The 23961-nt window shown below is 49.0% G+C and overlaps 2 protein-coding genes across 6 annotated transcripts in view; one reads left to right on the forward strand and one right to left on the reverse strand.

Moving 5' to 3' along the window:
• The window catches only part of TRIP4 (thyroid hormone receptor interactor 4), a 32529-nt gene extending 30836 nt beyond the window's left edge, over window positions 1–1693 (reverse strand). For all 3 annotated transcript variants that reach the window (XM_084532453.1, XM_084532452.1, XM_084532451.1), the window contains exon 1: window positions 527–1693. In XM_084532453.1, coding sequence (XP_084388579.1) covers window positions 527–612 — 86 coding nt within the window. In that variant the 5' untranslated portion in view covers window positions 613–1693. The remainder of the gene's footprint in view (window positions 1–526) is intronic.
• CSNK1G1 (casein kinase 1 gamma 1) overlaps window positions 1–23961 on the forward strand; it is a 111386-nt gene that overhangs the window by 464 nt on the left and 86961 nt on the right. For 2 of the 3 annotated variants that reach the window (XM_084532455.1, XM_084532457.1), the window contains exons 1-2: window positions 5157–5268; window positions 22418–22525. The gene's annotated coding sequence lies outside the window, so the exon portion shown is untranslated. Of the gene's footprint in view, window positions 1–3028; window positions 3138–4653; window positions 4783–5156; window positions 5269–22417; window positions 22526–23961 lie in introns of those variants that run through there. The other variant, XM_084532456.1, reaches the window with a different exon arrangement.

Consider the following 23961-nt stretch of genomic DNA (forward strand, 5'->3'; position numbering starts at 1 on the left):
CCCACAGCCTGATCCTGTAAGTCCTACTAGTTGCATATGCATCTCTCCTCTTTATAACAGGTTTTTATGTAGTTTATGGTAAGGAAAAGGCTTTCTAAGGAAAATACTGAGACAGACACTTGGGGAAATCCCTTATGGCTTTCCCTGAAAAATAAAAAAAATGGGAGGGGGGGGAATGAGCTCTTTCTTCCCCCGTTCCTGGGCAAATTGACATTGCCACTGCCCCTTCTGCCAAATAATAAACACCTCTCACTCAGACATTGCTTCCTCTCATACAGCACGCAAAAATAAGTAAATAAAAATAAAGAAAGAAAGAAACCAACGACAAGCTCCTCGCTAACCACATAACTCCCCCTCTCCCCTCCCTGCCACCTCCCGTCTCCAGGGCTACCCAAACCACCACCACCACCAACAACCCCCGGCGCGTCTCTAAAACAAACATTTCCCGTTCGTGTCAGCTGCAGAGGCTGAGGAGAAAGAGGGAGGAAGCCCAGGAGCACCAAAGGCCGAAGGGGGGGATCCTCACCGCACCACCTCCTCGCCCACGTCCAGCCCGAAGTCGCCGCGCAGGTGCTGGACGCACCAGGCCAGCAGCGGGCTGGGCGCCGCCATCTTCTGCCGGGGGCCGGGAAGCGCCGCGCCCGGGCGCTCCCCTCAGAAACGCGGCCGCGGCGCTGCCGTTCCGGGCCCTTCCTAAAACCATCCCCACACGGGGAGCGGTCTCTCGTCGTTAACGCGTTTGTGGTGTATATAGATGGATATACGTGTTTGTGTTTCCGTCTCAAAGGGTTTGCTGCTTTGGGCAAGGCAATAAGCAGCAGGTGGGCTCCGCAGCCTGTGCCCGCTTTTCGAAAAGCAAACAAAGACGCACAAAACAAAGTGATAACGCGTGATTCTTAGCGCACGGGTCTGTGCCGTGTGTGCCAGCACCAGGAGGTGGAAGGGAATGGGGAAATAATCCACCATTAAAGGAAAAAAAGCCAACACTAAAAGCTCAATTAGGCAAAGAGGCGTTAATGTGAACAAAAAACCACTTTTAGATAAGGGAGCAGTAACTGTTGGAAAGGGAAGGAGGGAGGGTGTTTGCAACCATCCTCTGCTGAAACACTGGGCACGTTGCAGAAAGGGAGTGAGATTTCTTTACGACACAAGTAGCAGAAGTGGCACAGCGAGGCCCGCGGCTGCCCACGCCTGCAGGGCACAGCTGGGAGATCCATATCAGGGAGACCACCATGAACATTTCGGAGCACAATCGTCCACTGAAACCACCCCTCGGTGTCTGGGCTCCACACGTGGTGGGCCAAATGAGGAGCCAGCCTTCCTCGGGCAGAGCAGTTCTCCCCCCCGGTCCCTGTGTGCCCGCCAAGCATCTGGGAACCACTTGAAGCCTGGTGTTGGAAACGAAGTGCAGTCTTGGACCCAAATGTGACACGTTGTGGGGCTTTCCATGCTCCTAGCCAGGGTGGCTCTCTGACTTCTTTTAAAAAATGCTGTAGGCAGTCAGCAAACTGTTTGGAGCTGAGGCTTCCACATCTGCGAGTGCCTTGGAAGGGAACAAACTTCCCTTGCTGGTGTTGGCGGCACTGCCTGGCAGCTGAGCACAGCCATCAGGGCTGGTCACAGCGGGGAGCAGTGTCACTCCTTCTCCTCTGTCAGTTCATCCAGATTTGCACTGTTTAAAAAAAAAAAAAAAAGAAGGTGGAACAAAGTTTGCGTTTGGTTGGAAAAATAACGATTCCTGTCAGACACCTCCCACAGAGAAACAATAGCATCATTGCTCCGAGCCAAGCACAGGCTGGGAAACAACTGTGAGAGCGTGATTGTGCCCTTAAATTAAGTGACAGGGAGGAAGGGAAGTGCCCGCGGAGCAGGAGAGGCTGATGCTGCCTCTGGGATGGAGCTGAGCTGCCAGAAGTGCAAGGAACCGGGACAGAGGGCAGCGTGCCCTAAATCTGCTCCAACATGGGGGCGGCTGTGCGAGGCAGCACTTAGCCTCAGCTCCCAGGCTGTGCCTCAGTGGAAGGGCAGCCCTGAGGAGAGCTGGCTGCCACCTCCTGCCCGGGGACCCACTGGAGCTGCTCGGCTTGGCCAAGAGACCCAGCAAACAGCTGTGGCAAGAACAGGAGGCAGTGCTCTGGGCTGTGAAGAGAGAGGGGCCAGGGGCACACTGCCCCGGCAGGAGGAGGTGGGTGCCCACCTGCACCCCACACATGGCCAGGGTTCGGTCCTCCTGCAGAGCTCTGACCCAGCCGGCCGGACCTTCATATCCTCAGAGGAATAATGTCTTGCTATGAACAGTCTCTTCTGGTGAAACTCAGCTTCGGTATCCAACGATCTTGGGGGGTGCCTAAAAATGGGTGCGGTAATTGGTAGTTGAGGCAAATTCTCTGTGCTCAGACAGGCTGTGTTTGCATGAAGGCAGCAGCAGCGCGAGTCTCCAGAGCTGTCAGCCCTGTTTCAGAAAAGCTTTGGGGACTGCCAGCAAGTTCTGTGTTTCTGAAACAATTGCTGTACCTAGCTGACACTTCAAAGATCAACTTGTAGTTAGTGCTACCGACTAAAGAGGTAACGGTGTGAAACATTCTTTAAGGCAATATCTCTGTTCTCTTCTCAAAGAATGAGTGTTTCGCAAATACAGATAACCCTAAGCTGTTAGGGAAGCCCTGTAGGAAGCTTTCCCAAATTATCTCGAAGGCCCTGCAAAGCAAATGAACAGAAAGACTTTTAATTGCCTCCTACCTCTTGGAGAAATTAAAGATGCTTGTGCTCTAGTGCTCCAAAGCCTTCTCCTCTTCCACTTGCAATTTGTTTGCCTGAGTTAGGACTGGGTGCTGAAAACACTACAGAGAATACTCAGTGCCCTTCTAAAACAATGTACATCCTCCCAGGGCGTTCTGGAAGAAGCAGGAGCCGTACTTACTCAATTCTGCAACTTTTTTTTTTTTTTTTTTTTTTATCATTATTGGAGCCTTGCAAGCAGCTGCTGGTCGAGTCCTGCTAACTCTTGCATTGCTAACACTTCTTACAGAGCTCAGCCCCTGCCACCAGACTCTGCAGAAGATGGCACGTCCTCTGAAGAAGAGCAGGTGTGATCTGACCCCGACTTCAATAACACATTGCGCCCTCTGTATGTTTATGTAGTTTTTTTTTTTTTTGTTCAAAATGTTGTTTCCATTGGTTATTAAACTTAAGAATTGTTATGGCTTATGTCCAGCTGTTGAACAGAACCAAAAGTATAAGTTTTACAGAGCACAAGAAAATTGCGGTAAAATTATTGTGAAATTAGTACATGTTTTTGAAGCTTAGCATTCAGAATGAGTCACTGCTTTAATTTTTACCTTGCTTCCTTGACTTCCTCAGTGACTCCTGCACTTATCTTTTAATTGCTTTTTGCTTGTCTGAGACTTGCATGATCATGCTGCTTCTGTTTTTAAAATGCAGATCTCTGATTTTCTAATACACAGAAGCATTCTGAAAGTCCATCTGTCATGTTTTTATTGAATTAGAAATTGTTAATGACAACCTCTTTTTCAGAATAGGGGAAAGCTGGATTTGGAATGGGACAAAAAGAAAGGTGAGGTGTAAGGGGAGTTGTCACTTGCTAACATCTTGTACCACATCCTGGTACACAAACACAGTGTGTGCACATTCCAGGGAGCAGCAGGCTGAAAAGATGGGCTTGGGGATGGGGCCAGAGCCTCAGATCACTTCACTGGAGGGAGACACCAAGTACTCATCAGTTTTAAATAAAAATAAATTACTGCAAAAGGTTCTGAGCTCAAAAGAGGATGTGACTCTTAATTAGAGTGGGATACTGCAGCATGCTGCTGTGAGGAGCCCTGTCCTCTCTCTGCTGAGAGGAAAGAGGATCCTTGCCACCCCTCACAAGCTGTTCGGCCTGCTGGAGGTTAAAGGTGAGGTTGAATTAAAAACCAGCTGTCTTGTTCTAATGTTTGTCCCAGGGGAAGAGTAGCGCAGCTACTCTTTGGTTGCTCTGACGTACAGGTCATTGAAGAGCTGAAATCGTGTGGTGTTGAAAACAAATTCAAGATGAGGATAAACTGGCTGTGTGCCTGTGCTTTGTGTCACTGCACCACACGACAGAGATTCTCCCGTGCTGTGGGACTTCCAGCACTTTGGGGCCAACACTATTTTCTAGACAACTTCTTAGGAAGAACCATCAGCTATGTTATTATTGCTACTATTACTGTGAGGTAGTATTCACTTTTGAGTTTCAGGTTCCTGAGGCCACTTCTCAATTCTTTTAAGTTTAAAGGATTACTTGATAGCAATACTGTCTTGTTTAAATCCAGATGAACGCTGCTACTTTTTTAATGGGGAAGGAGAAAAACACAAAACTAGCTAAAATCCAGTGGTCTTGAAAGCCCTGCATAAGGAGGTTTAAAGATTTAGCTAACAAAATAGGAGCAAGCAGGGAAATGCCAGCAGATGTAAAACCAATCACTGTGTCCCAGCACCGGCTGATTTATTAATCTCAACTCATTGACACACGTACAAACAACACCCACAAAGAAAACAAAAAAGAAATACCCCGCGCTGACAATAGATGTCAGCAGCATCTCCAGCTATCAGGTACTGGGCCGTGCCGGTGCTTAGGGCAGCGCGCATTTTGCCCTTTTCTGTACCAAAAAGGTGTCGGTGCTGGGAAGGGATCTGAAGGCACGTAGGACAGCGGCCTCGTGTAGGCGATACGTGCGGGACGTGTAAGCAGCGGGGTGTGGAGCTGCTGGCTGCTTCCTGAGGCTCGGCATTTCACAGCAGGTAACGGTGCCCCCAAAATCCCCCATTTTGCTGCCTAAATCGCTGCGGCTTTCCCAAACGTGGCGCAGAAGGGAGCTGTTCTCATCTCCGACACGGGGAGCGTTCTCCAGAGAGCCCGGGCTGCTTTGCCGAGCCCTGATCTTGAGAACACCCCAGCTGCGAGAGCGCGGAGGAGCTGGAAACAGCAGGGAGGAGACGGGGAGAGCCCGCCGGGGGCCCGCAGCTTCCGCATAGCAACCGCGCGGCGTCGCCATGGCGGGCCCGGCCCCCCCCCCTCAATCCCCAGCCCGGAAGCGCTGCGGGCCGGCCCCGCCGCTTCCCTGCCATGGGGCGGCGCCCGCCGGGGCCGGGCCCCGCCGGTTGTTTCCGGGTCAGCGCCCGCCCCGCTGAGCGCGGCGGAGGCAGCAGGAGGAGGAGGAGGAGGAGGAGGAGGAGCAGCAGCAGCGGGGGGCCCGGCCCGGCCCTGCCCCGCGTCGCCGCCGCCAGGTAGGGCCTGGAGGGCTCCGCGGGGCTCCGGGGGGCTCCGGGGGGCTCCGGGGGGAGGGATGCGGGCGGGTAGGGGGTGTCCGGGGGTGTCCGGGGGTGTCCGCGTTCCGCCGCCGCCTCCTTTGTGCGCACTCGGGGGCGCGGTGCCCGCAGCCGGCAGGGCCCAGCCTCGCTCGGTTCCCCCCTCCCCGGGTTCGCTGCCGGTTCCCGGGTGGAGCCGTGGAGCCGAGCCCTGGGGGCGGAGGAGGGGAGGCTTTGTTCGCCCCCCCTCCGAGCCCCGGCGGCACAAAGAGCTCCGGGAGCCGGCCCGTGCTGCCCGGCTGCTGGGGGAGCTGGGGTGGAGCTGGGCTGCTGCGCCCCGGGCTCCTCTCCTTGTGCTCGGGGATCCCCACGGGCAGGCCCCGGGAGCTGCCGGAGCTGCTGCTGCTGCGGGATTTCGGTGAGCACCGGCGAGGTGCGGCTGTCAGGACCTCAAATGTAAACACCGGGGTGTCCAGCCACAGGTAATTCTGTCTCAGGGAGGTTTAAAAAAGAAAGGCGTGCTTAGGAAGCTTGGAGGACGCCAGTGAGAAAGCCACAAAAACCTCCTCTTGGTACTGGAGTTCCTGCTGGCATGGTGGGACCCCAGGACAGGTGGTGCAGAAACCTTTTGGCAAAAATCTGCTGCCTCCAATGAAACGTTTGACCCTCAGATGACAAAATCAGTGCCGGGCACTCGCGTCTTGCATACGTAGCTGTGCCCTGTTTAGATACAAGTGTTTCTTCGAATGCTGCTTGCCCTCAATTTGCTTTTTCTGGACTCAGCAGAGCGCCCAGCTGGTGCCTTCTCCTTGTTGCTCTTTTTTTGGAAGAGCTGTTGGGTTGTGAAGATGAGGCACGGCCCTGTGAGAGCTTGCTCTGGGAGTCCCCCTAGCAGAATATCTTCAGTTGCTTACCTAAAGCCCGCCCTGGTTTAGGCCAGGCTGGGTTTCCTCCTGTGTTGTTCCTTGTGGGAAAGCTCTTCTGCTCTCCTCTGGCCATGATGGTGGAGAATTCGCTTCAGATTCTCACAGCAAACTTATTTCCAGCCGGTACGTGCCCTTCTGTCTTTGCACCAACATCGCCTTTTTGAAAACACCTCTTTGTTCCTCCAGCACTTTCCAAGAGAGCGCTCTGCTCTTGGTTTCTTATTTCCAAGCCACCTGCACCAGCCTCCCAGTTGCTTTTTCCCAGATTATCGGCAGATCTCTGCTGCACACGTGTTTTCCTTAAACTAATCCCTGACCATGACTGGCCACAGCAGGGCGTGTGGTGCGGGGCAGGTCTCACGGGGATGCCGCGCGGTGTCACGGATAATTCCTTTGTGCCCGTATCTCTCAGCGCTCATTCAGCTCGGTGGCTCTCAGGTCACAGCAGCAAGCATATATCCTGTGTCTCTTTCCCTTGGATTAAAGAGCGTCCAGTCACCAGCCCAGCTTTTTGCAAAGCCTGAAGCACCTTGGCCCTACCTCGTTCCGTCCCGTCCCATCTGTATTTCTCTTCCCTAGGAGGTTTTATGCAGTTCCAGTTCTCATTATTGCCAACAATTCACCTTTTTGTGCCAAAATCACTGTTGCAAAGTATTCGGGTAAGCCTGATCCAGCAGCCAGGGTCGGAGAACAGCACTGCAAGGGGAATTGTTAGCTGGCTGAGGGCAGCCTCATTCACGGCCAGTTGCTGCCTACCTTAGACTAACTTACCCTTTTTTTTTGTGGTGGATATCTTTTAAACTAATTTCCAGCTCTTCTGAAACAAGTGGTTGCTGCACGTCCTCAGCTTAACAGATGGAGTCCTGTATAGTGCCCGAAAAACGGCTTCCAGGGCAGACCAGTGATCCACCTGGCCCAGTGTCCAGCAAACTGGGAACCAGCAGCAGGTGCCCAGGGATGGGAGCGCACAAGTATGGCAGATCTAATCTGGGGAAATAATGCTCGAATTTTTCCTCATTCCAGCGGTTTGTGAACTTTGAGGTCATGACATTTGAACTCAGTGCCCTTCCACATTTCTCTTCCACAGATCTGCCCGCTCTCTTTGAGTCATCGTGGTTTTCGCAGGGAGGCACAGAGCTGGATGCTGAGCCTTTAGCCCACTTGTTGTGTAGCCCACCCACAAGGAAGGGACAGAAAACAAGAACAAGGTTGTCAATAAGTTTAATAAATAAAAAAATAATAAAAAACAGACAAGAAGCAAATTCAGAACAAATTCTTTCCTCGCTTTCCCCACAACATCTGGGATTTTAGGAAACTGCTTTTCGTCCTGGCGGTGTCTTGTCCTGTCTGAGCTGTGCTGCTCTGCTCAGACTCTCCTTTCCACATCTCTCCTCGTGGCTCCTGGCCGTGCCGCAGCCTTCCTGCCAAGGGGATGGATGGCACTGGGCGCGAGGCTGGTCATCCCGTCAGCAGGTGCCTCTTTTGAAAACGCCGTGTGCTGTGGATTTGTATTTCATTCCCTGTTATTGCCTCCATAATTACAGGCGCTCTGCCTGTCCCTCAGTGAGCAAAAGCCGCGGTGCTGCTGTTTTTTGTGGAGCACGCTGCGGTAGCCCTGCTGTCCCGGTCCTGGGCGTTGGCCTGAGCTCCCTCTGTCGCTCTTCATATTTGGAGTTCGTCGTTCCCGGCGTGCTGCGCTTTGTCTCTATCACCCACTCGTATCGTGACGTTTTACTGCAATTCCTTAGAGTCATTGCTCTTATTTACTGATAATGTTAAATTATTCAGGGTAGTAAATGTTGTCATCTCGGCACTGCCTTCCCTTGCACAGTTCAGTGGAGTTGAGCAGAGTGCTGCGGTGAGTCCCCTCCGCTGCAAAACTGACCAGCGATGCCTTTCTTTCCCAATTCTTTTATTTTTTAAACCGGTTGTTTATGTCTGTGAAGAATTTTTCCTTTTATTCCATGGTAGTTTTGTTCCCTGAAGAGCTCTGGTGAAGCATCTTGTTATTTAGTATACTCTTTTTTTTTTGTAATGAAATATATCAGCTGCCTCTTTCATGTACTCTCACTCCTTCAGGGGAGGAAAAAAAACCAAAAAAAACAAAAAAACAACTCTTAACTACTCCTGAGACATGACTTCATTTTATAAAATATAATTATCCCAGTGTCCATTTAGTCTGCTCTTTAGGACAACTCTGACTCGCCTGGTGTGGCTGCCTGGTTTGCGGCTGCTCAGATACCTCTGAATTGCTCTCTGTTCCTCTCTGTCGTGTCACTTGTACCATATTGATTTTTGTTTTTTTTTTCTGGCTTTGATTTTCATATTACTAACCTTAATCCCAGTAGGATTTTTCTCGAGGAGATGAGGTTCTTGTGAATCAGCTTCTCTTCCCCCAAAAGCTGCATCATCCTCAGACACGTGCTCTTCTAGCTGCTGGCTCTCTGCTGAAGTGTCAGAGGAGTCTTTAATCTTGATTTCAAGTGCCAGTACCCTGGTGCTATTTTGATTAATCCAGACTTCTCGTTCTTCCAATTGTCCCCAAAACTTCTCGGTTCATAATGAGTCGGAGCCCGAGTGTGGGAGCAGTTCTTTAAAATGCTGTCACAGAACTCTTGGTCATCAACTTCCCATTCTCAGCCCCCAGAAACTTCCCTGCCTCATATGACAGCAGCGCTCGCTCCTGTGGACCACAGCCAGCAGCTCCTTCCCAACGTTATTTAGGAACGTGTTCCTGCAGAAACAGGTGGCTGCTGGACAGGGCTCCACCTGGAGCCACGCGGGGCTCATGGCACTGAGGAAATGATGGTCATCGTGTGGTCGTGTTGATCTTCAAAGAGCTGAGAAGACCAGAGGCTTCGGGGTCTAGTGTGGAGAGCGCAGGCTGCAGGATATGCTATGGCGAGGTAAAATCTCAGACTTGTGCCTCCTTGGTTGTTGTATTTCGTAATCAATCCCCATGACCTTTCTCGTACAGAGGGAGGAGGTATTCTAACGCCTTGCTAAAGTGTCTCTTAGATTTCTGGTTCATCAGACACTTCTACCTTTTGAAAGGCGGCTTACAGAAATAAGGCAGTCGACAAAAACAGTGCTGAAACGCTACTGATCAGGGTGAGATCACCACCATTTTCTCCTGGCTCTTCATCTGTTATTTCTTCCCGTAAAGTCTATTTGGAGAGGCTCACTCTGAGAAACGGATAGGTGTCTCTTACCTGTCTGAATCTTCTGTTTTGGTTTGCTCGTCTGTGAGCAAATCTCTTCTGGATAATAACTTAATAGCCTAAGGAGCTGACAGCAATTCTACCCAGAAGATGAGTCTGACAGTTTGTGCTTTGTGGAAGACAATTGAATGGTGTGGATACGTTCCTCTTAGCATTTAATGCAGAAATTGGAGGTATTCGTTTGCGAGATGGAGAAGCTGCTTTCCTGTCTGCCTCTGCTTTCCTGCTCCTCTTTTTCTCCCTTATGATTATATTATGACATTCCTTTAGGCTGGCAAAATTGCAGCTGTTTATAAAGTGAAGTTTTCTTCGCAGTCCTGAATCTGCAGTCATTTTTCTGAAGCTGTCATGTTTCTGTAGTCTTCTGAGGTGAGTTGGCCATATAGCACATGGTACCTTACAGAAGGCCACAGAACTTACCAGTATCTTGAGGAGTTGCTGTCCCCTCCGTGTGTTTTAATGTGTATTGATGAGTCCTGACAAGTCTGTGGCTTGTGATAAAGCTGAGAAATATGTGGAATAGCAGTATTCTGCAGAACAACTCCTATTTTTTCCCAATTCATGAGAAATCACTAAAGTTAGGTTAAATAAGTTGTAGGAGAAACATACTTAAGCTCTGAAGCCAACCTGCTTCAAGCACGTATTTGTCAAAGCTATTTGTTTCACATTGCAGAATACAGTAACTTCCATCTTAGCAATTTGCTGTGCAGCTCAATTCATAATTTAAATCGTCTTAGGTGGCAGTAAATCTTGCCTGCTTATGAGGTTGAAAGCTGTGTGAGTTTCTTAAATACTTACCTTTGTTACACCTGCAATGAGGGTAACATCCTGTTTGCAGAAATAACAAACAAACTGTTCCTTTGCACATCCACTGAGTTACAAATCAGAGGGTGCATTCATATGCAGCCTATTTTTTTCCCCTTTCACATTAATAGAGAGCACACTACAGGAAAAAACATTACAGGCAATTTGTTTGCATATGTCTAGTCTTGCTCATGGCAAGGAGAGGAATAGGAATTGAGTTGCTAATCTTTGACAGTGTTTTTTTTCAGCGAGTTTCTGATGTGTAGCAGTCTCAGTGTCTCAGTCTTGCAGGGTTTTCAAGCCTTCGTTCCTTGTCAGTCAGAATTCCTTGTAGGTTTGACTTCTGTTTATTTAGGTCTATTAAAAAAAATAAAATAAAAATCAGGGGAAGTCCTGTAAAATGTGGCTTCTAAAGTATAAAGTTGTTCCATTGGCAGTCACAGTTCTGGCAAGTGTAATGAAACAATTCAGCTTCTCTGAAATGTGGTACAAGTTGCTTAATTCCAAGTCCTGCAGCAACCCTGCTTTAGCTGCTCTGGCTGTCCTTAGGTACCTTCTAACTGTTCTTGTAATGCGCAAGGCTGACTTCTACAGCTTCATTTTATTTCCTAGATCTTAAGAGAACAAGTTGGAGCAAACAAATGAAACTTATTAACCTGTAACATCTTACTTTAATGAGGCAGAGACCGCACACTTTGTAGTTGCCTCTTTTCAAGTGTGTTAGACTTCAAAGGTCTCACCTTCAGGAGGCTGATGGAGCCTGGCTCCTGCTGTTGCTCCGCGGCAGAGCGCTTTTGGCAGGGCTGAAGCACCAGGTAACACCGGGCTGCTTTGCCGTGGGAGGGAGGGACTGGGGCAGCACTTGTGTTAAGCAACTTCTTGGATGCTTTGGGAGGAAATTCCAAAACGCTCCGTGTGCTTCCACCGGGCAGCGTGGTTCTTCCCCGCGCCAGAAAGTGCTCGCTCCCTGTTTACATGTTCATCTTGCTGGGTGTGGATTGCCTCGGCTGGCTTAGCTAGCGCTGGAGCATCGGTGCCGGGTTCGATGGTTTGGGGGTCCTCAGGTTCTCTGGGTCATCGTCCTGGGGCCGAGATCAGGCCTGCAGCCACTTAGACATCTGGTGTTGCTTCCCAGCTGTCCTCTGTTTGGAAAGGTTTTGACAGGTTTCTAATTCTGAAAAAGCTCTGTGCAGTGTTGGCAGCACTAAAGCTTCAGCTTTACTGGTGATAGATGCAACACCAGTGCTGGTAAATCAGAGTTAGGCAGTGTTCTGCTCCTGCGGAGTGTCTGCGCTGAAATTTATGGTATTCAGTGGTTGAGATTCAAAGCTGGTGTTAGGCTCCAAACCACTACGCAGCCCTTTGTTTTTGTCTGGACTTACTGGCTGCAGCACTGGTACTCGGTGTTTTTTTATCGCTTGTGTTAGCAGTTACTGTGTGTGCCAGAGTGCCTTCACTTGTCCAGATCTATGGTTTGGGGCGTGGTGTGCTGGAACCACTTGTTCTGTTCCTTCTGGGCTCTGCAGAAAACAGAGCTTCGACAGCAAGGAGGCGACGCAAGCTACAGTGGGCTCTGGGGATCCCTCCTGGCCGGGGGTGCTGCAGTGGTGGCTCAGGGGCAAGGAGCTGCGGGGGTGAAGGTCGGATGTTCAGGCAGCCTCCTGCTCTCGGAGACTCAGGGGAATGGGGTGTGACTTAGGGGTGTCTAGCTGGACCCCGTGTACTCAACATCCAGCACGAGAAACCTTATGCTCATGTTGATGTGGGGCAGCGATCTCAGTGATCCTAATTTTGTTCTGTTAAGCGTGATTGAACATGCTCCTGTTCAAGTGTTTTGCACCCAAGTAGGTTTGTCAGGGTCTGCGAAGCCGGCAGGGCTGAGACAGACGGTGTAGTTATTCCTCAGTGAAGTCTTCAAACCAAATTCTTTAACTTTCATTTTGAGTGTAAGTTCTCTTGAACGCTTGCAGTGATCCCGGCCTTCAAACCTCGCTTGAGCGCTGTGATGCTTCCGTGGGCTTGCTGCTGATACTGATCCGAAGACCCAACGCAGCTAGTGCTGCTGCTGGAGGATCTGAGTCATCCCCGTCTTTCTGGCTTGGAAAATTAGTAAATGTGTCACAAAGCTGTTTGCTGTGACACCTTTTGGTAAACTGGAGCTTGTCTTCGCAAACTGTTCAGTCAGTCCCTGGTAACATTTACAAAAGCTCGGAGAAATCCCTGTGTTGATCAGCTCTTCCATGGCGTTACGCTTGTAGTGCACGGCGTGTTAGAGTCGGAAATCTGCTTGCTAAGGAGGTGTTCTAAAATACATTTGTGCTGAAACCCCATCTGTTAAACCTGCTTGAACTCCTCTCTTACCAAATCTAAAACTGAACGTAGTAATAGTTTACGCCACTCAAACAATCCTACCTTAAAAACTATCTCTGTGTAGTATCTGAATGTCTCCTCTTTTGATGAATTGCGATCGGGCTCCCCGCTAATAGCTTTGAGATCATTTGCAATTAAATGGAGTCACGTCTTCCAGGGGATTTACCCTTGGACCCCTGCTCAACACCAGTATCCTTTCTTCCCAGAACTAATAGAATTGCCTGAGGCACAGGTGGCTAAATTTAGTCTCCTAGCAAGCTAGGTATGACCTTGTAACAACAAGGACTTTTTCCACTCATCTATAGATGCCGAAATCAGAACGTAAAGGCTGAGTTTCTGTGGTGGACAGAGCTTTGGGGATCAGTGACGCTGAAAAGCTTTTTGTGTTGGATAATCGGCTGCTGCTGGCAGTAATTCCGTGTCTGGATGCAGTTCAGCAGGCCTACAAGTGATCTGCTGGTACAAAGTGATCCTCACCAATGGGTATTAAGGCTTCAAAGAGGACGGAGAGGACTTGGTGTGTAGTGGGGATTACTTGGGAATGAACACTTCCAATTGACAGCCACGCTGAAGATTAGGGATGGGAAGTGGAAGTTGAATCCAACTGTCTTTGTCCGGGTGTGATTTCCTAAGCGTGTGAATGGTAATATTTGCATTCAGGGTGAGGTTAAAGTCATCCGTACAAAGCAGTGCATTATTCCAGCTTCTGGGAGAAGCTGCCAGCGTGTGAGGTGGTCTCACTTTGCACAAGGAGGTAAATCCACACGGTACAGCACGTGCCAGAGCTGCCCAGCTCTGTATGCTGTCTGCATGATCCTCTGTGTTCACCTTAACAGCTTTCTGTTACAGCTGATTCCAGTTAAATTCATAATTCATCCTCTGAGTGTAATAAGGAGGTTACCTTTATATATAATGGGGTTTCTGGAGGTCGTCTGCCATCCCCAAGAAATGCCACGCTTCTCTGCAGATGGTAGGATGCTGCCAGCTGAATGGGAGAAGCTGCTGCTGGGAAGTAGAACAGGATTTTCGAGTGTCTGCTGGGCTTCACAGTGCTCAGAAGTGCAGTGAGCGGTGTGGTTTTTTGGCTTGTGAAAGAAACTCCTTGCAGGTGAGTGGGCAAACCCCTTAGCAAGGGCACGGCTGGCTGTTTGGGGCCGACAGGGCTTATCTGTTCTCCCTGCCGTTGGCTGAGTTGTTGTTGGCACGCTGGTCTCTTGCTACAGGTAGTGTGTGTTGTTTTTATTTTTTGGAGGGATGAAATCTTCATCTGATTAAGTGCTACGGTCATTGAGTAACGCTGAAGGAATTTCAGTGCGTGAATGTCTGTGAGCGCGTTGCGCTGCGCGTTTCTGCCTGCTGCATCTTCAGTGGGAAACACACGGAGAAGTGCAGCTGGAGGCAGTGGAGCATCTGAACTGCCTGAGCCTCTACAGTTTGGAAGCATTTCTCTGAAGAGCAGGCAACAAAGCTCTGGATCTCACTGTTCTAGGAGTTTGTGGAGGCTGCTGGCCTAGGTGTGTTCAAAAAGTGGTCAGAGAAACCCGCGGTCCATGGGTCCCCAAGGTGAGTGCTGGTAGGATGGGGCAGGCACGTCCATGCCAACATCTGTGATCTGCTGCAGGAATGCCAGCAGAGGATTTCTTGTTGAGTGTTCAACTATTCCTGCTTCGTGAACCCCCTTCTGTGGAAATATTGGGGAGAAAATGCTTGCAAAGAGCTCAGGAGGATGGCTCATGGATACCTAGAGGAGGGGAGCTCTCGAGGTGCTTCTCGGCATGCTGTGCCTACCTGCAGCTCTCCCGTCTGTGCACAAGCAGAGATTTCACACAGCGTGCTGTGGTTTATGTGTAAAGGCGCGTCCAGGTGGGACGGGTAGAAACTGAAACTGGAGAAATTTTAGAAAGGGACAAATGAGGTGATTGAACAAGAAGTTCTCGGTCACTTTAAAAGGGAAGATTCCTTAAATTCCACCTTTTTTGTGCGGCGAGTGGGAGGAGGTGATCATAATGCTTCTCTTCAGCTCTCCTAGTGTGGGATTGCGAGCAGCAGACAATCAGGCGTTCCTCCGCAGGCGGTGATGGGCTAATAGCCCAGAACTGGGTCGTCACAATAACCAGCCTGGCATGCACCTACTAATGTCCTGCTCTGTGTCACAGGAATTACATAAGGTCCCCACAGCAGTGCTCACAACACGTCGCTGCTGTTTGCCTTGTGCTCGTGGCGTGGCTGCCCAGCTGGGGATTGCTGCTGTGGTTTCTTGGCTTCCTGATCCACGCCTGCTGAAAATCTAGTTCCAATCAGAAACTGGGCTATCAAAGCGTGCGTTGGCCAGCGAGAACGTGCCTGTGGTCTTTTCAGCACGTTTGGGGAGCTGTCGATGTTTGAAGGCTGCGGCTCGCAGTGCTGTGCCCACAAGTGGAGGTTTGGGTCCTGCCTTTCCCATGCGCTGCTCCTGCTGCTCGTCTAACCTGTTCGTGAGCTGCTCTGCCTCTAACCTGGCACAAAACTCTCCAGGTACGGCTGGGTTGTTTTTCTCCTCTTATTGTAATGAGGCAGACTCCTTCACAAGTGGGCCGATAAGAGAAACCAGCAGGAGTTCTGCTTGGGGTTGCTGCAGCACCTGGGTTTGCTGCGTTTTGTGGGGAGCAAGCTCTGAGTTGTCTTCAGAGGTCATGTTTCATCCTTGTGTGAGTTCCATATTGTATTCCCCACTTTCTAGAGTGTGTTATGCATTTATTTTTGTTGGCTCTTAATGTTCTCAAGTGATTTTTATTTTTTTTTTTCAACTACCATTAGCCACAACTCTGTGAGTTTAATTGAGGGAAGTATCACAAGTTTCCAACCTGATAGGCACTTAATAAAGCCATCTGGCTGGCTGGTAGTTGTTAGCTGTGGTGTTGGCCTCCACTAGAAGGAGACAACAAGTGGAGGAGGAGATCCACGAGAGAGAACGAGAAGCTGTGGAGAACCTGAAGTCTGCTGGAACGAAGCTCTTGAGGAGCAGCACAAGTGCTGATGAATGGAGACTCATGGGCTTCTTCTGGAAGGTGTCACCTCACTGTCACCCATGTACGTGACAAACTTTCTGCTCTGCCGTGGTCATGGCCCGAGCCATTCAGGTAGGGAGAGCAGACCCCAAATTGCAGCCTGTGGGTTACTGGTTTGTGCTGGGGGAGGAGCATCAGCTGAGCAGGCAGCTATGCTGAACGTTCGGAGTGTTGATGACTTGGTGAAGCAGCGTATGAAGTGGGGGAATGTTGAGCAAATCATCACAGCTAGGAGAGGTAGGTGCTCGAACAGCTTGATTACACTTTTCTTCAAAAATGCATGAAGAGCTGAAGTGTCTCATCATCAGGTGTCAATCAAAGGCATCTTGCAAGAAAACTTGGACTAGATGAGATTCTTAATTTTTATTTTGATGTGTGCTTGCATGTTCTCGGCTGGGATTGAAATCTAGGAGTGTGAACTTGTGTAATAAGACAAATCCAGTTTGGGATGATTTCTTTTAGACTTCAGAGGGATTTGCAACCCTTTCTAGGAGGGACTGGGGAGTGAAATACTCCTTGTATGGATGTTGTCAACTCCAGGAGAGTATTGGCTGTGTAACCTGGGGAGGGATCCTTGGGGAGGGAAATCCAAGGCCTGAGCAATGTGCATGGCAGTGTACGTGGCTAATGGTGGCACAGCACGGTCTGGGCACTGCGTGCTTCAGAGGAAGGTGCCAGGTGAGCGGAGGCACCGCAGACCAGTTGTGATCAGTGTTCCTGAATGCCTGCTTTGATAAGATAACAGGAGTTCAAAATCCCACTTCTAAATATAACTGGCTATATATGCGTCGTGTTTGATCAAGGTGTATGTGCCATTTCAGTCCTTTTCTCTGAGCTCGCCTTGCGCTCAGGCTGTTAATCGGGGTGGTTTGGTTGGGTGCCCCTCTGCTCCTGCTCCAGGGAAGCCAAACAGGAGGCTCGTTCTTTGCTCTGGGGTTGATTTGGGCCCACGCATGCCAGGAGGGCAGCCCTCTTCTAACTTCTCACCTATCGCTCTGGTATATTTTTGTCATCAGAACAGGGCTGTCAAGCTAACTGTCTCCATAGCAGCCTCTGTGTGAGTGAAAAGTGGATGTTTTATGTGTTTATTTCTCCTGGAGCCGCACACTGTTGTTCTTTCAGGCTCCTGTTTCTTGCACAGCTTCCCCAGTTGTCTGGGGGAAAAGTTAAATCATCTGGAAGCGAGAAGTGAAATACTGCTTGGGTGGGCTTTGCCCGTTTGATTTTTCCAGCTTTTGGAGGCTGTGTCAAGCAGGTCAAGGTTTCAGGAGCAGAGGCTGGTGTCTGAAGGATAAAGTACAATTACTTCTGTGAACATCTTCCCTAACATCTTTGTCCACTCAGGCTGAGGTGTCACTGAACCACCTAGCGCCAAATGATTCATTGCCACTGGAAACGTGCGGTCTAGCTGCCTGTCGGGAACACCTCAAGTAAGTATAGGCAGTGAAAACTTCACTTAATGAAATTTAGAGTAAGCAGGGCGCTGCTCTGAATGATTCAGGATTGAAAGAATTTCCTTTCGTGATGTTCACGTGCTGGAAGCATGGCTATCTGAACTTGTCCGCGTGTTTTCTCCGAATTTTATGGTCTCCTTGACTTATTCATGGCACCGTTCCGTTCCCTTTCATCACGCAGGCCATTGGCATCAGTTTTGAAGTCCTCAGCACTTTGCTGCTAACAAAATGTAGGCTTCCTGCTGCGCAGGCTGTTAGAAGTACGTGCAGGTTTCAGCAGCCGTCTGCAGCTTGGGTGTGCAGAGATTGCAGTTTGGCGTGCTGCAGTGTATCGCAAAGTTTTTGGTTGCTGTTCTGCTTTTGTAAAGGGAAAATTGAGATCGAGACCTGCTCGCTGTACTCTGCTGCATCTGAAATGTGTGGGCTACTCATGAGACTTGGGGGAATTGAGAGAGAGAGATGCTGAATGGTATTTGCAAGGCTTTGCAAGCAGCAGTGTGGTTTTTTTAACTTGTTTTTACCTAGGTGTCAGACGATAAATACCGTTCTGAGCACTGCCCGAGTACAGTGCCAGAATAAAAGCTGACTTTTTATTCTCCAGCTGAGCAGAATAAATGTAGATGTCAGCTTTGGGGCATATTCAGAGAGGAATTTGCAAATTACTGAATCCACACAGGGGCTTTGCTTCAAGCGTGGTGGTTAAGGCTGAGAGCTGTGTGCCCAGCTCTTCTCCAGGTGTTGAATGCAAGTATTTATTTCTAGTGAAAAGACAGGAAAATACCTGACAAGGTAAGATTTTTCTTCCTGACATAGCTACTTTCCACCTTCTGCGGGCAGACAGCCTTAATGTGCGCCGTGAGCCTTTTCTGCTCTTATGTCCGCTAGGCATAGGTTTTAATATCTCCTGATAAATAAGCAGTATTTGCTAATTATTCACTGATAGCTGACACACAGTGCTGCTTAGTTAATCTACAGTGGATTTGATGCCTGCGAGGAGGCTGTGCTGAATAGCCCAAAGGCCAGACCGAGGTGTGGAGGCCCAGAACTAAGTGCAGTGGGGCTGGAGGTGTGCGTGGAGGCGTTACATGTGCTTGCCCACTTCTTTCCCCATTCCTGGGCTCTCCTTCTGTGAGCCTTCCCCCAGCTGCTGTCGGACCTTTGTACGTTTCCAGGTTCTGAAACAGAACATCTGGGGTTTGTCTCTGCTGTTTTAAGTGTCCCAGGTTTTCTCTTAATGCTGTGGCTGCAGGTCTGTGTGAGAGGAGGGTGTAATACATGAGATAAAGAGCAGGAGCGCGGTGTGTGCCTGCAGATCGCTCGCTCTTGTGAAGAGAAAGGATGTCTCCTAGTCGGGAAGGGGAGCCTTTCTCTAGACAAAGCTTTTGAATGCTTATGTGTTTGACTTGGAATAGAAATGTTCCGTGTTTTTATGCCTAAACCATGTAGAGGTCTCTTGAGAAGTCTCCTGCCCACCAGAAGGGCCCTACAGAAGCCCTGTTTTTTCCACGTGGGTTTGGAGCTCTCTGGTTAAAAATCTGCTGACCGAAATGGATGTCGATCCGGGTCTGATGGGTGGTTTTTCAAATTAAGCATTTGGTTCTGTAGAGCTACAAATTCTGCACGTGACCAGTCAAATTTCTCCTTGTTCAAACTTGAGGAAAGCACTGGAGCGGTGTGTTTGCCCAGGAGGTTTTGCTCTCTCCTAGTGCCCCTGGGAGCCTTTCCACCCTTTTGTGGTGCTGGATGGATGGTGTGAAGACTTGGCAGTGGGGTACATCCTTTAGGCCCGAATTTTGCTATTGCTCCCATGCTTTAATTTGTAAGGCTGTAGAAGCCTCAAGCCTAAAGACAAGTGTGTGTTTCTCCAGTGTTATCCAGAGCTTTGTGCTGCTGACTGGCAACAAAAGAATAATGAGGTAAAGTACAACAGATCCGAGACCTGTCTGTGTACCAGCTTCCCGAGAGCGCCCGTAAGGAGGGGTTTTGTGGAGTCATCTTCCCTGCGGTGGAGGAAGCGAGGCCCTCCCCTGGGAGCTGAGCAGCATCAGCGGTATGCCCTGAACTCACTTAGGAAATCTCATCTCTTGTCTCTGACTGGCACAGATTGCCACGGCCCCACGAGGAGATGAAAGATCTGGCCATGTACGTTAAGGTAGCAAATTCAGCTATTCATGAGGTGCCTTCAGGGATGTTAGTTCTGACTCTGAACCTAAAACAAACTGCAAAGTTGGCTTCTCGGCTGCTCCTTGATTTGAGAAGTAATGGGGAAAAATATCTAGTGATACTGAAAGCCTCTGCTGTGTCCTCTTCCTCTCTCACTGACAGCTAGAAGAGGGTTTGGGTGTCTGTGGGGCTTGCCCAAACAATATGATGTATCTAGACACGGCTTCACATCCCTGAGTGCTTTCTGTCTTTCTGCTTATGGCACTCCAAAATAAGTTTCCTCTTCCTGAGGAGAGTTGCTTGGTGGGAACCAGAGCATCCTGGCTGAAGGATTCTGCATTATTCCTGTATGGCCACGCAAAGCCAAGGCCTGTTGCTTTCAAGCTGAGATGTACGTCCCCAGGCCTGAGGCCTATAGCTGGTGCCATCAAGGAGATGTCACAGGAAGTGCGCCAAGTGTCTGGAGGTACTAATTAAGCACACAAAAGTTTAATTATCTGTCAAAAGCTGGAAGGGGTCTGTCCTGCTGTTTGTGGTTTTGGACAACCTCTTTCATTCTCATTCCTTCTTTCTGTAGCAGCCTCAGTCTTCCCGTAAAGAACAGATGCACTCACCTGTCTTCTGCATAATTTTAGGTTTTGGGCCGTGAGGCTTTCTGAACGTGGAAAGGCTGGAGCTCATTACCATGATAAACTTGTGCTCCAACCGGGTTGGCCACATATTCTTGCTTGTTAACCATTGCTTTTTCTCACTCCAGGAGGTGGCTTAATTTTGTGCCACGCTTAACAGCTGAACGAGGTTGCTGGCTTCTAGTCCAGGTTTCATGTGTGCTGCAGCTGTGAGCTGGATCCTCCCATTACTCCGAGGTCCTCCACACTTTGAGCAATCTTGCTCCAGACAGGACTTCTGGGTGAGCCCAGCATCGTTGGTGCGTGGCCGGGTTAAGGCTGGAAAATGAGCTCCATCTTTTGAGCTTCAAATGCTGCTAGGAGGCTGGAGTCCATCCGAGGCGGTGCTGTTATGTGAACGCGGGAGGAGCTGTGTTTGCTGTGCTGCAGGTCGAAAGGTCTGTTAGAGAATGTCTTGTGCGAGGTGGGGAGGGGTTTTCATAACTTGGCTTTGCCAGCAGGAAATGGCAGGGATGGACCTGCGCTGGGGATGTTCTGACGTTGTACTTTGACTCTTCTGTAGCGTGCCAGCCTTCCCATTCTTCAAGTAGAATGTGAATAATGCCTAACCCCGGGTTCAAACTCTAGCCTTAGCAGAGCGTGAAATGATTTATTTAGCTTTATTCCTGAAGTAAATCACCGTGATGTGGAGCAGGTTATAAATAGCCTCCTGTCTAGCTTCCTTGTTGGGAGATGCGGGTTCTCAGCAGCTGGTATTTCCGTGGAGATACCGAGGCAGTCTTTGGTCAACGATCCCTGTTGGGAATTGGAGTGCGTTGCTTCTCTTTTCCTTGTAAGTTCAACCAGGGCACGTTCAAGGTGCTGAAAGAGCAAGCTTCACTGGGCTAAAGGTGCTCAGCGTTTACATACGTGGACTGCCGTGTTAATGGGCTGCTCCTACCCTTTGCCCAGCAGTGCTGCCCGGTGCTATGTCGAGTAACTGGAGTAACTGCAACCCCTCCTCTGCTGGGAGTAGAGGACTCACGATTTTCTGTTTCCTGTAGGGCTTGGATTGGGACGAGTTTGGCTGGTTCTTCCCTGCTGTAGCCTTTGGCCTGGTCAAATCACGTAAAACAGTTCTGCTTGAAGTCTGCCTTACGTGCTTTGCAATAAAATATCGGGGGATGTACTTAACCTCACACCTCTCCGCTCCACTGCAAGGGCTGTGCGCTGGAGCGCTTGGGCTGTGCCGTGTTCTCCTCGCCTGCGTGGCTTCGTGGACAAGCTGGTGCTGGGTAATTGTAGGCGAGGATTAATGACGATGCCTGCTGTGAGCTCAGTGCGACTTCTGAAGTCCCGTGCAATGCTGATGAGCAATCCCCACAGGTCCTCGAGGAGAGGGGTGGTGAACGCCTCTGGAGGAACGTGTGCGTGACTGAGGCTGGACTGACAACAGGTTTATAGGAGTACAGGGCAGAGGGGGACCAAAACCTTGTGTGCTTTGGTCCAAGTAGTGCCCCCTGGCAGCGTGGTGATGACTTTGTGTCTTGTACTTGATGTTGGAAATGGGAGAAATACGTTCCTGGCTGACAGAGTGCAGGCCAAGTGACTGACATCTACTTCTGCCGTGGCCAGGGTAAGGGGACCGGTTCTCCCCATGTGCCTACGTTACAAGCAGGCAGAGGGGACCGTATAGACCCTTAAACTTCTCCTGTAATAGTTATGAAAATAAAATAAGTGCTAGCTTTGCATGCCCCTGGACGTTAGGGAGCCTGGTTGTCTGTAGCCCATTATGGAGCATCACACGTAAGGGAGTCTGACATGGCACTGCAGCATTTCGGGGCCTGTTTTGAGTGGACCGTCAGTTTTTTTTGGAATTGAAGTTGCTTTTAAAATCAGGATTTTGGTTAGAACAGCCCATGCTCTTTCTCCAAAGGAAGTTAAACACCCAAGTTGTGAATGCAGAACAGAGTAACCTGTATTTGCTCATTCAAAGCAGAGCTTTCCAGAAATATTTTAGAACAGTTTCGTTTTGGTTCAATCTTCACCTCCCTGTCACAGGGACTATGTGCAATGGAGGGTGTTTTTAAGGAAAAAGGCACAAACAAACAAAGCCTCTTGTGCTGACCAAACTGCCCGCAGCATCGCAGGAGGTGTAGTCAGCCCAGGGATGCTGCTGCGGGTTTGGGAACCTGTTTCCCAAGGTGGGGAAATGCAGTTTACCAAAAACAAAAGGCAGAATTTCCAGAGACAGAAACTTTGGTGTTTTAAGAAAACCCTGTTGTTTTCTGAACTGAAGTTTGTGTTATTGCACAGAAGGCTGTTAGTTTGCCAAGACATGGGGGTAAGAAGAAATACTAGAATTTGTCTGTAGGAAGTGCTGTTTGGCTCAGTTTCTCCTGTAGCACACATGGAAGTTGCATTAAACTGAAAACTGTAAACCGTGCTTTTATTTCTTAAATAAAGCAAGATTGGAAGTTGCTGGCTCTAGCTGTTGCCTTCAGATTTTCTAAAATGTTGTCTTTTGCCTTCCAGATTGATTACGGATATGACTGGCTAGCTGCTGTGCTGCTCCTATGCCCCAGCACTTCCTGCCCTGTGATTTCAGATAGCAAACACAAGAAGTGAATTGTAACACGTGTGGTGAGTACCATGTGGCTTCATATTCTGGAGGGTCTTAGCATGCAGCTCTTACCTCTGTTCCTAAGCAGTATCTAAGTATTAAGTCTGTGGAGTTATACCAGGAGACCCAAATGCAAGTAGTTCAGTTCCTATGCCTTATTTCCTTTTTAGTATTTTCTTTCAGTTTTGCCAGTATTTTTCTTACCTGAAGTAACTTCTCTGGAAACTTGCATCTCTGATCTACTTCCCCTAGCTTTATTTTTAGAAATGTGCATGTTGAGCTGAAAAGTAGGTAGCTGCAACGCTGCCTGTCAACGATGAATATCTTCAACAAGGAAATGGGGCAGGATAGTCAGGGAGAGTCCAAAGTCTTTTGTGAGGAGCTGAAGCTTCTAGACAAGTGTTTTAACTCTGTTACCAGGAGGAGAATTGATGTGCTTAGTAAATGAGCATTTGTTCTGGTGTGACGTGTAAAATATGGGCTGGGTTGCCTATTCTGCTCGTTTCATCTGTTAATTTTAACAGAAAAGTTGAAAGATGCTGAGGGTCTTCTTCTCCAGAACAGAGAAAGCAAAGGAAATAACGTTCATGGGTGGGTGTTTGACGTCATTGTGGATAGATACCTTGATTTCACAAAGCAGGTGGTAGTGATGAAAGTAAAAAAGCGAGTGTTTGGGTTTGATAAGAGAGGACCTTGAGAAAGCAATGTGCCTCTGCTTAGCATGCATTTTTGGGGTGTTCGTAATGAGTACTGCAGGAGTGAAAGTGGCACTCCAGTTTCCTTTCTGGGCTTCTGAAAAAAGGCAGCAAACTACTTCTCTGTTGTTGTTTGAACATAAGCAAGTGCAGACTCAGTAACACTGATAAAATGCTTTGGGCCTTCAGTTTCAGACCTTAATGCTCTCATCCTTTTGGGGTGCTGTTTCTGCTTTTGATCAAAATGGGTCCACAAAACAACTTCTTTCTAAATTGTAACTTTAATTTTAAACTCTGTGTAGTTACACTTTGTGTAGACACTCTAATAAACTTTTGACTTTTGGTAATTTCACTGGGGGCGGGGGGAACAACTGAGCAGCTGATAGTTCGATGCTTTCAGTAGCTTCATGCCTGGGGGAGAAATCGGTTTTCAATTTTGCTTTGTACGGTATGTCCAATTATTATGCAGTTTCATCCCCTGAAACTGATTTATCTCTTTTTGGTGCCAGTAGTAGGAGTGCCATTAATTGTCTGAAAAGTCTTTAGTTTGAGCAATTCAGGCTGGTGCAGTACGGTGCTTTTAATATCTTCGTATGAACGCAGCAGAGACTGTAGACATCTGACTCTGCTTCGTTTTTGCATTGTTTTGTCTTAAAGATAAGCAAGCCCCTGGAGTCTGAAGCAGCCCTCTTTGTTGATGTGATGTTGCGGAGGGTTTCTTTCATGACAGAAGTCGCTGGCTTGTTTTTGTTCTTCCCTGC

The sequence above is a fragment of the Aythya ferina genome, assembly GCF_964211825.1.
Source record: "Aythya ferina genome assembly, chromosome: 11".
Lineage (NCBI taxonomy): Eukaryota > Metazoa > Chordata > Aves > Anseriformes > Anatidae > Aythya > Aythya ferina.